The 16560-nt window shown below is 43.5% G+C and overlaps 1 protein-coding gene across 1 annotated transcript; it reads right to left on the bottom strand.

Moving 5' to 3' along the window:
* Nucleotides 1-2868: 2868 nt before the first annotated feature.
* On the bottom strand, nucleotides 2869-11989 carry LOC119657136 (cytochrome P450 CYP12A2-like). The gene is made up of 6 exons (XM_038063908.1): nucleotides 11682-11989; nucleotides 4680-4788; nucleotides 4333-4579; nucleotides 4146-4262; nucleotides 3551-3986; nucleotides 2869-3479 (listed from the first exon to the last, which is right to left on the bottom strand). Exons 1-6 carry the CDS (start codon nucleotides 11793-11795, stop codon nucleotides 2907-2909), a joined length of 1596 nt encoding a protein of 531 aa, XP_037919836.1. The 5' UTR covers nucleotides 11796-11989; the 3' UTR covers nucleotides 2869-2906.
* Between the last annotated feature and the right edge of the window lie 4571 nt (nucleotides 11990-16560).

The raw sequence follows: 16560 nt of genomic DNA, 5'->3' as shown, positions 1-16560 counted from the left end.
AAAAAGATGCCTTCTGGCAACTTCTTCATAAAAAGACTTATTACGTGCCCGCTGACGACTATATTATTATTGCCGGCGACCTTAATGGTCATGTGGGTGAAAAGGCAGACGATAATAGGTGTCATGGGGCGAAGGGGTTAGGGGGGCGCAATGAGGGTGGCAAGCGTATAATCGATTTTGTGGACACTCATGACTCTGTACTTATGAATACATGGTTCATCAAACGATTGTCTCATCTTCCTACATTTTATAGTGGGAAGAGTAAAACGCAATTCGACTGTATTCTCATTAGACACCGACATTTTACCACCGTCACTGATTGCAAGCCGTTCCCTATGAGAGCATCGCACCTCAACATCGACCGTTGTTTGCCGTCCTGCGAATTAAGCTACTGATAAAACAGCGTGAGGAACGCACTGGCCCGCGTTCGAAGTATGGCGGGTGTATTAAAACCGCTTCGTGTCTCTGTTGATGTTCATCAAGGAGGCGCCCTCTCACCACTCCTCTTTATTCTTGTTATGGACACCGTCACACGGGTTATCCAACGTCCAGCGCCCTATACACTGCTTTATGCAGATGATATTTTCCTAGCTTCTGATAGCAAAAATGATCTCGAGCAACTTGTCCAAAAATGGAATGTTCGTCTCATGCAACACGGTCTCAGATTGAACCTGAACAAAACGGAATTTTTGACGACCGATCACTATGAAACAGGCACAATCACTGTCAGCGGCAGGGATATGCTCAGAACTGAGCGATTTAAATACCTCGGCTCAACACTATCAGCCAATGGTGAACTGCGTTAAGAAATTGCTTCACGCATTAACGCAACCTAGATGAAGTGGCGTTCCACAACTGATGTTCTTTGTGATCGACGTATTAACGAACGTCTCAAATTTAAAATTTACCGCAATGTCGTCCGTCCAGTCGCTCTCTATGGTTCTGAGTGTTGGCCGACCATAAAAGACAATGAACGGCGTCTTGCGGTAATGGAGACGAAGATGCTACGTTGGACTAGTGGCGTCACACGTTTAGATCACATCCGAAATGAGGATATCCGCGATCGTTATGGGGTTGCACCGATCGTGGAAAAGTTGCGAGAGAGGCGTCTTCGATGGTATGGTCACGCAGTTCGTGCAAACGAGAATTCACTTGCCAAGATTGGTCTGAACATCGAAGACGATGGTAAACGACCAAAAGGCATGCCGAAACAACGATGGCTTGATACGCTGGATGGGGATTTAAAAGCCTCAAGATTGTACCAAGATCAGGCATTCGATAGAGCCAAATGGCGAAACCGATCACGACGAGCCGACCCCGCTTGTGAAGGGGAAAAAGGCTGAAAAAAAAAACAAGATTAGTGCAACCTGCCTGAAGTGGGGTTCCACAACCAGTGTTCTTTGTGATAAATGTATGAATGAACGTCACAGTTCTAAAATTTACCGTCCTGTTGCTCTCTATGTTTCTGAGTGTTGGCCGACTATAAAAGACAATGAACGGCATCTTGCAGTAATGGAGACGAAGATGTTGCTTTGGACTAGTGGAAATGAGGATATCCGCGATCGATATGGAGTTGCATCGATCATGGAAAAATTGCGAGAGAAGCGTCTTCGATGGTATGGTCACGTAACTGGCGCCAACGAGAATTCACTTACTAAGATTCGTCTGAACATCGAAGTCGATGATAAACGACCAAAAGGCCGTCCGAAACAACGGTGGCTTGATACGCTTAAAAGCCTCGAGATTGCATGCAGGTCAGGCATTCGATAGGGTCAAGTCCACGGATTCGACACACGGAACACGAGATTTTAATGTGTAGACTTAACTACAGTCCGCAAACTAGGATTATTAAAAAATATTAAAATCTAAATTGTTGGTGCCATGTTAAACTTTTATTTTGTGAATTTTTTTAATCGACTTCCACCGCATTGAAAAGAACAAGCGTCACCTTCTGGAATCTGTTCAAGCAAAACGCACATTAAGAAGGTTTGACATATAACTGGTAGGATCAAGTCGTATCTACCATCTAAAATCTCACCTGGCTAGAGAAAAGCACCGAAAATCGGTAGAGGAGATGAGCGGTATATATGTAAAATCGCTTGCTCGGATTGTCCGAAGGTGTATATCGGACAAACAAAATGACAGTCAACCATTATGAAGGAGGCAGAGTTGGTTATCAAGCACTACCGAAAACCCACAAAATCTATGGTGGCTAAGCATATGGTGGAATTCGGCCATAAAATAATGTTATTTGAAAAACTTAGAAAATACTAATTTAAAAAGACTCTTTTTCTTTCAGTATATACAAATAAGTCTTTAAAATGAAATTTAATATTTCATATTTTTCGCGATTTAGATATAAATCTTTTAAAAACTAATGTAGCCACATAAATAATTAGAATAGTATTATAGATTTAGATTAGTATAAAAATAGCTAATAAACCCACTGATGAGGAGATTTGTTAGCACTGATAAAGGCAAAAAGTGGTTCCCGAAATATCGGTATTTGCATGACCAATGAATTATACTAGCGAACAGGAAAAACAAGTTTTTATTATTTCAAAAACTCCGTATTTGTTCCAACTCTCCAATTTCAGCACTCGTATATATCGTTATTTCATAGTCATTTAAGGGTGATGATGGACGCGCACCTCGATTTCAAGGGCCACCTGAAATATGTATTCGAGAGAGTTGCAAGTCGTGCATATCACTAGCACGGATGATGCCCAATATGTGTAAAACCAAATTCGAGGGGACGTGGAATGATGACGATTTGCTAAAGAGTTGCTGAAACCATAGACGACAGCTTTCGGCGCAAAACTTACAGCTGATTCTTATTGCTGCATACAATAAGGACATGAGTACAGATACATTTTTGAAAATTGTAGAAGGTTCATTCTTTATTTTTAAATATCTTTGAAAGTAAATAATAATTTATCAGCCGGCACATTGACAGATGTAAACTTAAACTTCAAGTCTGGATGATGCCACTCAACGTGGAAATTCCGTATAATTCGCGCTACAAGTGTTTCTATCTCCATTTCTGCAAATCGTTTTCCAACACACATACGAGGTCCGAAACCAAACGGCAAGAAAATATATGGATGTGCAGACTTGGCAGGAGCTGGTACGCCATCCTTCTTCAGCCATCTTTCGGGTTCATATTTGTTTGCATTTGGAAAGTGTTCATCTTCACGGAGTAGAGCACCAGTCCCCATCGATACTGTTGTTCCTTTTGGAATTTGATATCCCTGAAGTATTATATTCTGAGCAACGGTTCGAACATTTCCACCTACAGTAGGAAGAACCCTTAGGCTTTCTTTAAGACATGCTCGCAAATACGGGAAATGCTTCATGCTTTCAGCTGTTAATGATGAATCCTTGTTGGGAAGTTTTGTCATAATTTCTTGACGAAGATTTTCCTGTTTGTCGGGATTTTTGGCGAGTAAGTACAAAAGACTTGTGATCGCCGAAGATGTCTGCAGAAAATATTTGACTTAGTGAAACTTGGTATTATCAAAATTGAAAATTGAAAATAATTGGACATTACCGTGTCTATTCCTCCAAAAAGCATATCGATGGCCATCACCTTTGCGAGGAGTGGGTCGATTTGAAGTAGTTTCTCAAGTACGCTTTCGTCGTGATTTTCGGAGCTTTCCGGTTTCTTATTGAATCTTTCTCCGGCCTCTTCAATAATTTCGCAACTAACATCCGTGACCGCATCAAGAGCTTCTATAAATTTTTTGAACTTCGGCGTACTGATGAAGCGCCAGAGGGATGGCCTGAATTCCAATTCGAACATAAGCCTGAATGCATCCCTGGCTCCTTGAATTAATTTGGCACTTCTTTTATTATAGTTATCATGGAGCAATCCAAGACGTGCATCCATAGCGATTACTGCCACTGCTTCCAATGCCCATTTGTTGAGTTCATTTTCGAAGTTGTCAGGCACTTCCTTTGTTTTGGCATTACGAATCCGCTGTATTCTAGGAGAACCAAAACATAATACTATTGGAAAAGGCAGTTTATGTACAGCAGCAAGTTTAAAGCGTTGGAAATCAAGGATCAAAGACACATGAATAATATCAGTGTTGCACTCGTTCAGCGTTGTTCCAAAGATTCTCCACTGTGAAAATCGTATTTACCTCTTCACGAAATCAACTGCAACAGCATCTACCTTCGGGATATATATCATGGTGTTTCTGGGTTGCATCATCACTGGATTAACAGCTGATCGAAAGTCGCCCCACTCTTTACCCTGACTGAAAACACAACGATAAAAGAAACAAATTTAATTTTGGTCGTATGTGTCCAGGAAGCAATCTGTCTTACGCATTTGCTAGTCCTGAATGTTTTCCAAATATATCGGGACGCACTTTGGTTCTGTAATGTATCATAGTTTTCAACCCCATTCTTTCGGGCCATTGTCCTTCAGTTCGGAAAACTGTTTGAAAATCTTCAGGTTTGTGGGTTGCAACGAACTCCATACTGCCAAATATTGAAGGGAATTTGAAGAGGTCTCCATATTCTCGTCGGTATTCTTTTGAAATTACATCAAATTCTTTGCCAAACAATTTACCTAGAGAAGGCAAAGAATTGTTATTTTACAAGTTCGAAACTAAATCTGCAGAAGCATGACCAAGGAGCATATTTTGTTAAAAAAGCTGGGAAATATATACCACCGGGTAAAGCATTTTTCATCAAGGTAAACGCTGATGGTCCGGGAATTTCAGAGTAAGGTAATGCGGTTTCGTAGTTCCTTCTAAAATCGTTTGCTGTTAAATCGATCTGAAAGAGAGAATTGTAGTTGTAAATGGTCTATTTAATAAGGTGTTCCTGTTTTTCAATCTTTGTAGTAGTACTTTCAAAAGTAGGTCCTTACGTATATCTATTTATATCAGCATAAATACCCAAACAAGTTTGGAAATACTATTGCTGAAACGTCAACAATGGGGACTGACAGCCTTGCTTCGACTTGGATTAGCGAAAGCGGTCAATTATTGGTTTCTGGAATGTGCGCACGTTCCTCAACGATGGCATAAAGCCCCCCTTTCCGATCAGAATTCCATCGTTTCCTTCAACATGAGGTAGAATTCCGACCATTTTGGACATAATTGAAATGGGATGATGGGACTTTGGACAGTACTCCTCTCCTCTTGCAGCACTGTCTCTTGCACTCTAGACAGTCTAATTGCAGCGGATACGAATCCAGAGTCAACCTGTTGCAGATGGCTACTGTGAGGCCTACTCTGATGACTTGCACCCGGTTTCTGGTAGGATCTGCACTACGAGATTCCGGTTCAAGTTAAGCAGCATCATAATTGTGCAGTGCTACCCACCACTAGCAGTGGCATTATAATGGTGTGGTCATTGATCTGAATGTTATGGTGGGTTCTGATAAATTCCTTTAAGATGCGATAGGGAGGCGCGGCATTGGTGATCGTAACAACAATGGTGAAACGGTGATTGCACGTTGTATAGTCTCGTCATCGGTGGCACAGTGTTCGAGCACACGATTCGTCACAAGCTAAGTTGGGTTTTCACTGACCGACAACGATGACCACTTGCATGTTATTATTGCGTCCCATCGCAGCAAAAGTGGATTTAGCTCCCTTAATAGGTCAAACGACATCAATTTCGGTACCGTCACTCTGGATAATGGCCTAATTTTCCATACCGTACCTAGGAAGTTATTTTATCTTGGATTATATTTAGGCATTGAAGGAGTCTTAAGTCTGCCATTCGCTTGATGACAGACCCGACTATTTGGGAAGAAACTTTCTCCTACTGTTTTTAATCCAAGAGTTATTTATTTTGTGCTACCTCCCAAATTGGCAAAAAAATGTAGACGAGTTACGGCTTCTTTTAGGCTAAAGACAACTCTGACAACTGACGATTCTGCGGTAAATTTTGGATTTAAGACGTGTGTTGATGTGTCGTTAGAACGTTAGTTGTGGAAGACCACTTCATCCAAGTTGAGTAATCGCGCAGCGTGTATTACGTCTGCAGTTCTTGGCAAACCCGACTTGATTCAGGCCTATTTGAATGACGTTGAGAATACGATTATCAAAAATGCATTCAAAAATCTTCATGGAATGGGACAGCAATTGTATCGAAGGGTAATTTCAAAAATCCGCCGGACTGCTTTTCCTTTTCCATATTCCTCGACTTCTGTGGCCCTGAAAGTTAAGTCTTGGAAGTTTTAGATGAGTGCCTGCCCTGTCGACATAATACCAGGGTTTTCTTCGGGCACGTGGCCGGTAAAGTGGTACGGGTTTATAATGAGTGCAAACCGAGGATTCATACCAGTGGATGCGAGGTCTACCTAACTGCAACTTAGGGGTACGGGGGTTTTTCTTGTTATTTCAGCCAACGCGATGCTGCTCCGTCTGCCTTTTCGGTACCTCTGAGCACCTTTGGCGTTGACAGAGGGACTATTCCCAAATGTCGCCAATGCTTGTAGAAGTGGAGGATGAAGAATCCCTTGCGTTTAAATCTGCTCAACATATTCGCGCCATCAGTCCGTCGGTTCGTCGATTGGTAAGGAAAGTACCATTCTTGTGATTAACGCAAGAGAAGTGTTCGATATCCTGTATGGGTTTGTGTGGGCTTTTGACAAGTCGATGCGGATCTCTCTCGCCATCCCGAGTGTCCAGTTTATCGTAAAGATTCTTCTATTGAACCGCTCTGGTAACAGCGATCGGTTTTTTGCTTCTCGGCTGGCACTTTTGTAGGTTTGCCAATTGGAGATCTTTTTATCGTCGAGAAATTTGTGATGGAGGTGTTTCCTTTCACGGACCTTCATTTGAATATCGTCATTCCAAAGTATCTCGATTGATGGATCGGTGACCTGGCTTGGTAACCTCGACGATTGCATAGGCGCTTTGTGAAACGTGTTTTTAATTTGGTTTCATGATTCTCCTACATTCGTAATGGTTGGTAAACGCGTGAGAACATTTCTTCACCCCTCTGAAATCTTCACCTTTCAATACGCAGCGAGCCAGAGCAAGACAGTTATCCATGGGTTGAGGTGCGATGCTTTCATATTGACCGGCTTTGCAGTGAGTGATGGTGGTAAAATGTCGGCGTCTTATGAGGATGAAGCCGATTTTGCGTTGAGGTCCATCATCTCGATATCCCTAAAAACTGTCTGGCGTCCTGGCTAACGCCACGATTCACCGGGCTGGATCATCTTCATTCATATGGATTAGGTGACCCGCCCACCGTAACCTGTTGAGCCAAATTTTGTCCAAAACCACATTGATGTGGTAGCACTCATAAATTTCATCGTTGTAGAGATTACAGAATCGTGCATCGTAGAGGGTCAAACATTTTTCGAGGGATTCTTCCACGAACGGGACCAAAAGGTCCCAACCCAAATCTCCGAATACATGGGAACTATCAAGATCATTGTCTTATACAGTAAGAGCTTTGGCCTTATGGTGAGACGTTTCGAGCGAAACAGTTTTTGTAATCTAAAATAGGCTCTGTTGGCTGTCAACAACCGTGCGCGGATTTCATCTTCGTACTAGTTTCGGTTGCTATTTTTGACCGTAGATAAGGGAAATTATTAACGGTCTCAAAGTTATAGTCTCCTATCTATAATGTTCTCTTTTGACCAGTGCATTTTGATGTTGTTGATTGTTTGGTTTTTGGTGCTGACGTTGCCAGAATGTACTTCATCTTGCTTTCCTAAATGTGCTGCCCAAAATTTCGCGCCGCTTGTTCGATCTGGAAGAAGGTAGACTGTACATCTTGTGTTTTTCTTCCTGTAATGTCGACATCGTCAACATAGGTCAGTAGATGGTTGGACTTAAAGAGGATGGTGCTTCTTGCATTAACATATGTATCGCGGATTACTTTTTCAAGGGCCAAGTTTAAGAAGATACATAACAGGGCATTTGCTTTTCTTAGACCGTTGTTGATGTTGGTTTCGAGAGTGATCCAGCTGCTTTTATCAGGGTCAGCTTAGTCAGTCTTATCAATTTCGTTGGGATGGTTACAATGACGATGTAGTCATCAGGAGACATATTATAGGTTTTTATGTTAAGTATTTGTCAGAAAGCATATTTTTTGGCATCGGGTCGACTTGTCTGTGTGTGTGTGCGGCGAAAAAACGAATCATGCAGATGGCGGATGTAATAGCAAGCTTTATCGGTAGGTCATCAAATCGCCCGATTTCTTTAATGGCATCACGGGAACTCTTTGAACTCCTTCCAGAACTCACACTAAATAAGGGGAATTCTTAATTATTATGGCCGAGCAAGGTAAGGTGAGGGTCCCAAACCCCGCGGCTGCTTATTACCTGAGGCAGAGGAAACCCTTCTTCGCCTTCTTGAGCATTCGGGTCATAAGTTGTCCGGTACCTCACGCGCGGTTGAGTCACTTTCTCATATTTCTCCATTTTTAGCTTCGCATTCCGCGGAATTTGTGAAAGAGAGAGCGCGTGATATACCGTTTGTATTTCAGATTCTCCTCAAGGGAACAAGAAATTTGGTTGATGACATGGGAGGGCCTAAAGTGTCAGAAGGAACCCACATAGACTCTCCAACCTGGTTGACAGGTGTATCAGCGCGTATCGGCGGGACTTAAGCATATTAATGTGATAATAGCCAAGGTTAGTCAGACTGTCACTTGAATTATGCTAAGTCTTAGGGGACCGGGGAACCAGTCAACGACGCTCTGGAGGTGGAAAGGCTAAGGCGGTTGGCTGGTCTATCGGAGCTTTCGATGAGGAGACATTCCTGGCCGCATTAGAGGGAGCCCATGATCCAGATGGAACAGCGGTGAAAAGGGTCACACAGCTGTTTCAGCGTGTAACCGAAGCATGCGACGCTACGATGCCACGACGACGTTTGCACCATAGCAAGAGGCTAAATTACTGGTGGAACACGGAGATCGCTGCCTTGAGATCCTCTTGCCTCCGAGCGAGGAGACTTTCCCACAGGACAAAGGGAAGGCCGGAGCACCAGAAGCGTGAGGAGGAATACAGGGATCTGCGAAGCAGCCTTAAGAAGGCCATTCGGAGAAGCAAGCGGAAATGCTACTAGAAGCTCTGCATGGAGGCTAATACGAATCCGTGGGGTACAGCCTACCAAGTTGTAATGAAGAAAATCCGCGGGCGAAAATCACCTCAAGTGACATGCCCACGGCTCTTGTTCCAAATAATTACAACTCTTTTCCCGCAACAGGAGCAGGACGAAAGAGAACCCCAACTGGCAGCTCAGCAGGACGTCTTCTCGATCTCTGATGTTACCGAAGAGGAACTTTGGGAAATCTGCAGACGTATTGGGGACAGTAAGGCTCCGGGATTGGACGGAATTCCGAACAAGGCTCTGAAGGTGGCGGTCAAGGCCAGACCAAGGTGGTTCGCAAGCACATTCGAATCGTGCATGGCGGAAGGAGTGTTTCCCACCCAGTGGAAGAGGCAGAAGCTGGTGTTGCTACCGAAGCCCCGGAAACCACCCGGCATGCCCTCTTCATATCACCCTATTTGTCTCTTAGGCACCATGGGGAAGATGTTGGAGAGGGTGATATTCAACAGGCTGCTTCCGTTCATCGAGCTTGGGGTGTGGTCTTTCGGAGCGGCAATATGGGTTTCGGCGAGTCCGTTCTACGGTCGATGCAGTAGCAAAGGTCGTGGAATTGGCTTGAAATGCAATGGCCATGGGCAAATGCTGTGCTCTGGTGACGCTGGACGTCAAAAATGCTTTTAACTCAGCCAACTGGACGAGGACGTGGAGCTTTATGCAAATGAAGCCATTCACACCATCAAGTCATGGTTACAAATGGTCAAGCTGGACCTGGCGGACGAAAAGACGGAGGCGGTCCCCATTACCAACCGTAGGAAGAACAACACGGTTACCATCCAGGTTGGTAATCGTGAGGTCGTCTCAAAATCGATTGTCAAATACTTGGTGGTGATGATCGATGCCAAGCTGAGTTTCAAGGGACACTTGGATTATGCGCGAGAGAAGGCAGCAAATGCCAGCTCATCCCTTGCAAGGATGATGCTTAACGTGGGAGGGCCGAAGTATAGTCGCAGGTTACTCATCGCGGGAGTGGTGAGGTCGATCCTGCTATATGCGGCCCCTGTCTGGGCGGGAGCGTTGAACCACGCTGTCAACCGGAGGAAGATAAGTTCGGCATACCGGCCAATTGCGCTAAGGGTGTGCAGCGCATTTAAGACGGCGTCGACGGAGGCAGTGTGTGTCATCGCAGGAATGATCCCTATAGATCTTCTAGCGGGCGAGGCACATTGGCTCTACGAAAAACGGAAGGCAAATCCAGCCGAGGTGAATGCGGATTTCCGAAAAGCCATCAGGAGAGAGTTGTGTGGCAAGTGGCATCAACGATGGGATAACTCCGACAAGGGCAGGTGGACCCATACATTGATCCCGTGTATCGAGAAATGGGTGGACCGAAAGCACGGAGAATTGAATTACCACCTGACACAGTTTCTTACGGGACACGGTGGCTATAGGAAGTACTTGCATCGCTTCGAGTTGGACGAGTCTCCCAACTGTCCTGAATGCGGTACTACACCCGAGGGCCCGGAGCACGTTATGTTCCATTGTCCCAGATTTCTGCAGCAGAAAAGGAGGTTGAATGGCAACTTAGGGGTGGACATCGAGCCCTCGAACCTGGTGGAAGAGATGCTGAAGTCGGAGGAAAACTGGATGGCGGTAAATGAGGCAGTAGCCGTGGTGCAGACAAAACTCCTGGAGTTGGATCGAGCTCGGAAGGCGGCGCGACGGAGACGTGACATGGACGAGCTGGTATAGCGAACCAGAGCCTCCCCCGCGAAGTAATACTTCACGGTGGTCCGCGGGGAGGGGCGGAAGAGTGGGGGTGGTTTTAGTGGGTGCGAATCCCACACACTGCTGCAACCTGGCGCAGCAGCGTCTTTCTAAGATTTCCACCTCCATCCATAGAAAAAAAGTGTTAGGGAGTCAAGGTATCCTTTCGGTAATGCTCTTGTTTATATACCGCACCTGCTTGAAAAAGAGCTTTGTGTTTTGGAGAAAATAGAGCGGAAGTGACTTTATTCAAAGTAGAGTAGAGAGTTAGCTTTGAAATATTTTTCTTCTCGTTGAAAATTCATTGTCAGTTTTGCGTTTAATATGTTTCTCTGAAAAAGGATCAAATCAGCTAAAATTGTAAGAGAATTCGGTTAATCAACTTTTTGGTGTGCAATTGATTTTAAGTGCTCGTTGTTGATTGAATTGGATTGAATGCCTCCTTCATTCAAAAGATAACGTCTTTGTAACTGAAACAATAGGCGTACTTATCTTCATGTGTAAGTGATAAGTAGCCATAACAAACAAACAAATGATTATGCTAAATACAGAAGAAATGAAAACTATATACAAAGAAAGTGGAAAGTTTCGGTGTAATTGTAACTCGAGCGATATTTAGAAAATTTTATACTATACATATGTATGTACACGCACGTAAAAATCAAATAAACACATCTTTCTTCTAGCATATGAGTTCATTCATTGTTTTATTTAGGATTTTTTTGTTCACATTTCCACTATGGACCTTATCAATCCATTTCCATTTTCATTAAGTTCACGAAGTTTGCATGGCACTATCTTAAGTTTATGATTTTAAATTTAGTTGAGCTTGAATATGTAAATATAAAATCACTTAAATTCCGTCACATAACATAAACTTACACTGTTGACGTGTACTTGGGATGAGAATAATCGAAGAGTTGCATTTTGATAATGAATATTTATTGCTTGGAGTCTGCAACTTGCTCTTGGTAGCATTTCGAAGCTTGACAGCATGGAATTATACAAGTTTGTCGTCAGATTCAAATAAACTAGTCGCGATCTATTTTCTTTACGAATATTCAAGAGGCCCACGGATTTTCAGATAGATTTTTCCCGGCAGCAATCTCACGTTCGCGAGCAACTGAACAGAATGCCAGAATAATGACCTAAACCTTGAGCAGCAATTGAAATCTTATCAATTATTATAACATTCTATTTGCTATGAAGCTTTCGGTATCTAGTACATATGCGTACTACATACGCATGTAAAATTTTCTCGATTTGTTTAATTTGGTAAGTGGTCATAAACTTAGACGAGCATCAACTATATTAAGTGGCTCCAACGACTGGTATATGTAGTTCAAAAGCGTTGCTCTGGAATAAGTATGTGTGATTGGAGGCGGCAAGAATCTGTTTGAGATAACTGCTGACAACAATCTGAATAGAGCTAAACGCTACGATTGGTAGGGCTACGAATGTTGACTGAGCCTATCTATGACCTGTGCGTGACTGCCGAAGTGCATGGTACTGCATGTTGCTAGTAGAATTGGTAAGATTTCACTTCTCTTAAACCATGGTCCTGGAAATTGGCTCAGGCAAGCTACCTAAGCCTATATTGTCTGAACACCTATAATATCAATATGGAAAATAAGTAGATAGATAAATAATCAATATCTAAAGATGAAGTTCAATTCTAAGGGGCTTTTGAAACATGTCCACGAGAATGTTGCAAATGATAACGCATTGCTGGCACGAATGACAATCAGGAATAATATGAATAATGACAATAAGGAAAACTTCAAGTGAGGGAGCATGACTCAATACAGGAAGTATTTTGAAGGATTTCGCGGTAAGTTAGTCACACTGCACGATCAAAAGAAAATTAATCTAGCAGAACAGGTACAGAAAGCCAAAAAACTGCAAGGCAAGAGTCTCCGAAAAAGCATAATGGAAACAACATTTCAAAATAGAGAATAAGCGCTTGGGTTCAGGAGCCATACTAAATACCTAACCCACTTCTTGACCGGAAATGATGATTTTGAGCTTTGGAATTGGAATTGTTAGGAAAATAATGAGAGCAATTAAAACGACTGTGAAAATGTCGTTGAACCCAAAAAAACTAATTCTCTCACTCATAAAAGAGGAAAATACGGGATCGGACGACTGCGGATTATTCAATGAGTAGCGTCATACGAAATGGTTGTTGGCAGTACCTGGTTTGCGCGGAAAGCGGTCCATAAAAAAACGTGGTCCTCTCCAGACGGGACCACTTTCAACCAAATTGGCCACGTGCTGATCGAACGCCGCCACTTGTCAGCCTTGATGAATGTCAGAACATATCGGGGAACTCGAATAACAACATCACCCAGAATCCCTTCTGACAATCAGGTGAGAGTTAACACTAAAGCCATCCACAACACAGCCCTCCGAAACACCTATAAGGCGAAAATGGATGATGCAGTCAACAGAGATCCTGGAGATGAAGCATCAACGAATGATCTTCATAATCACCTGAAGAACGAAGTCATTGATATGATCACAAACATACTTGGTCCCACCCACAAAATTCGGAACGGCTGGTTCGACGATGAATGGAAGCTAGCAAGGGAACGGAAGAATGCTGCATACCGGTTAATGTTGCATTTTCAAAGAATAGTGGCACGCGTGGAGACTTATCCCGAACCAACTCGAAAAGTACAGGGGGCAACCGCACCAATCACGGAATCTGATCTCTGACAGATTGGGCATATTGGAGCAATGGGTTCAGTACTCTGATGAGATGCCCAACAACCAGAAAATCGGCGAGTTGGAGGTCCCGCCAACTGAAGATGACGGACAAATATTGCCACCACCAAGTGTTGAAGAAACAGTCCGTGCAATTCATCGGTTTAAAAATCATAAGTCCCCAGGAACCGATGCAATTACAGTCGAATGTGTTAAATATGGAGGCGACCAATTACACCAAGTGGTTCATCAACTTATACTCAAGGTGTGGGACAGTGAATCAATACCTAACCACTGACAACGAGACATTACCTGTCCCGTACATAAAAAATGTTGTTGAATACCATCTAGAAGATATTCTCGCTATCTAACTAGGCCGGATAGTCCCATAAGCTCAGAACAACATTGGTCCATACCAAAGAGGCTCCACTCCAGGCAAATCAGCGACAGATCAAATTTTCTCTCTGCGGCAAGCGATGGAGAGACTGTTGAAATATGGCCATCATCTAAGGCCAGGTAAAAGTAGCAGGATCCCTCTCGAGACCATTCGGCATCAACAACGGTCTAAGACAAGGGAATGCCCTATCATGCGTCCTCTTTGATCTGGCCCTCGAGAAGTGATGTGATGCTGAGGTAAATGGAAGGGGTACGATCCTCTTTAAGTCCATCCAACTACTGGCCTATGCTGACGATATCGACATCTTGGAATAGATGACCCGAGACGTGCAAACCGTTTTCATCCAAATCGAGCAGGCGGCGCGAGATCTTGGGCGGCACATCCATCAAGGCAAGGCAAAATATATTGTGGCAACGTCAGCACCAAAAGCTAACCAACCAACAATATCAAACCGCACTGGTCAAACGGGAAGAATAAAAATAGGAGACTACAAGTTTGAGACCGTTGATAATTTCTCGTATCTAGGGTCAAAAATCATAACCGATAACAGCTACGATGATGAAATCCGCGCACGGTTGTTGGCAGCCAACAGAATTCAGATTACAGCAAGTCGGGGAACCGACGCGCTATTTAAATCGTTCAGTTCTGGGAATGGCAGTAACCTGCCCGGAACTAAGCAATTTAAATATCTCGGGTCAATGCTATCAGCCAATGGAGAACTGGGCAATGAAATTGCTTCACGCATTAACCCAACCTGGATGAAGTGGCATTCCACAACTGGTGTTCTTTGTGGTCGACATATCAGCGAACGTCTCAAATCTAAAATTTACCGCAATGTCGTCCATCTGCCGCTCTCTATAGTTCTGAGTGTTGGCCGACTATGAAAGTTAATGAACGGCGTCTTGTAGTAATGGGAACGAAGATGTTGCATTGGACTAGTGGCGTGACACGTTTTAATCAGGGAATGAACAATTTCGATGTTGCATGGAGCAGACCTTCAAAATTGTGCAGTTTAAATGTCATATCCAGCTTGAAAAATTTGTTGAGAAGGTGGCTCAATCTCTTGCACTTAATTCACAAAGTCCCGAGATGCAACACTAGGAGAATGCCCATTCTTGGAAGCAGCTATCGACAATAGCAGCGAGTAAGGTAGGAATACCAACTGCCCCCAGAGAATGCATTCCTCATGTCCAGGCTCACTATCACGCAATATTTGCTGGTACTACCCCTTCCGTGAATTGTATTTTTAGTCAGGCCGCAACCAATTTGACGGCATCAATGGTTGATGAAAGCATATTGACGATCTAAGAGGCCTTCTCAATAACAGGGAGTAATCCATTATGGGTTACTTGCTTTAAAATTTTGCCCATAATATCTAGAAGACTGGAGAATAATGGCTCGCTTTGAAGTTTGCCAGTTTTAGGCAGCAGTGGCAAATTTTGCTGCTTCCATGCTGTAGGAAATATCACCTCGGACATTCACACTTCGGAAAACTGAGCGAAAACGTCCGGTCTGGAGTTCATGGCGAGCTTGAGAGTACCATTTGTTATTTTGGCAAGGCCGGAGCTTTGTTGTCGTCTGTTCTGTTGCAGATCTCTGAAAAGTGTCAGCGCCCGTTTCTTGCTGTGGCTGGGCAAGTCATCTGTGTAAATGAGCGACCACTGAATCGCTTTGAGGACTTGCGATAAAAGTAATCATCGGCTGAGTTCCGAACCGCCTATATTTGGAAACATCTTTGCTAATATTGAGCTGATCGTCACTGCTTTCCGTCCAGTAAGCTAAGACGAGGCAGACCCTGCCTGAGATGGAGCGACGGCGTACTCGTATGTCAGGACGCCAGACAGCTTTTAAGGATATCGAATTGGTGGACCTCGGCGTAAAACTGGGAAGTCTGGAGTTCCTTATTAAGGCAAGCCTAGACCGGATACCGGTTGTTGCGCCGTTGATGATGATGATGAAGCTTTGGGTGGAGAGTTAAAGCTCAGCTTGAGGCCGAAAATTACTCCCAAGTATTTCAGCGATGCTGAAATAATGTTTCCGCCCCTTGACGATTCCATCTTGTGTTTGGTAAGCTTTAGTTCGAAGTCTTCAAGCCAGGACTTGATCGAACCATGTGGTTTCGGAGATCACAGGTCTGACTGTCCATATGTCTGTCTGTCATATGCACGTTTTTCAGAATTAGTTACGCCTTTGACAGGAAATTTGGTGCGAAAGCTCCCCTCTTGCCCTGTTAGCCACCACCTATTCAGAATATAGTCATGTGGGGTATTAAATGAAACGCCTCGAAAGTGCGAGAGCTGGAAAGTGATAATTTCCTGTATGGAATGAATGAAGAAATCACGAAGCTGCTGCGAAAGTGTTTAGCCTCGGAAATCCCCTCCTTATCGATAGGATATGTGATATCGAGCATGATACTACCAAGTTTAGTGGAAATTGAGCTATAATAAAAAATTACAGTAGTGGTAGGTCGTCATATTTGTGCAAATTTACTGCAATCAAAGATTTTGAAAGTCAGTATCTATCAAATGAATAGTCTGAGCTAGATTTTCCGCTCCCTAAAGCAAGTAAATTCAGTACTACCCGAGGAAGTCCACCTTTTGGCTAGCCTATTGGTGTGAGTTGCTATTGCTGCATATATGACTTGAGTATAAACAAGTA

This window comes from Hermetia illucens, chromosome 5, assembly GCF_905115235.1.
Source record: "Hermetia illucens chromosome 5, iHerIll2.2.curated.20191125, whole genome shotgun sequence".
Lineage (NCBI taxonomy): Eukaryota > Metazoa > Arthropoda > Insecta > Diptera > Stratiomyidae > Hermetia > Hermetia illucens.
The sequence above is the reverse complement of the archived record's forward strand: the minus strand, read 5'-3'. Positions and strand labels throughout refer to the sequence as shown.

Bases quoted from the DNA above. Each gene is read 5' to 3' on its own strand.
- LOC119657136 (XM_038063908.1), bottom strand. From the start codon at position 11,795: ATGCTGTCAAGCTTCGAAATGCTACCAAGAGCAAGTTGCAGACTCCAA. The intron at 4,263-4,332 runs GTAAGACAGATT...TTGTGTTTTCAG, and splicing joins CATTCAGGACTAGCAAATGC to TCAGGGTAAAGAGTGGGGCG. The intron at 3,987-4,145 runs GTAAATACGATT...TGGTTCTCCTAG, and splicing joins GCAGTTGATTTCGTGAAGAG to AATACAGCGGATTCGTAATG.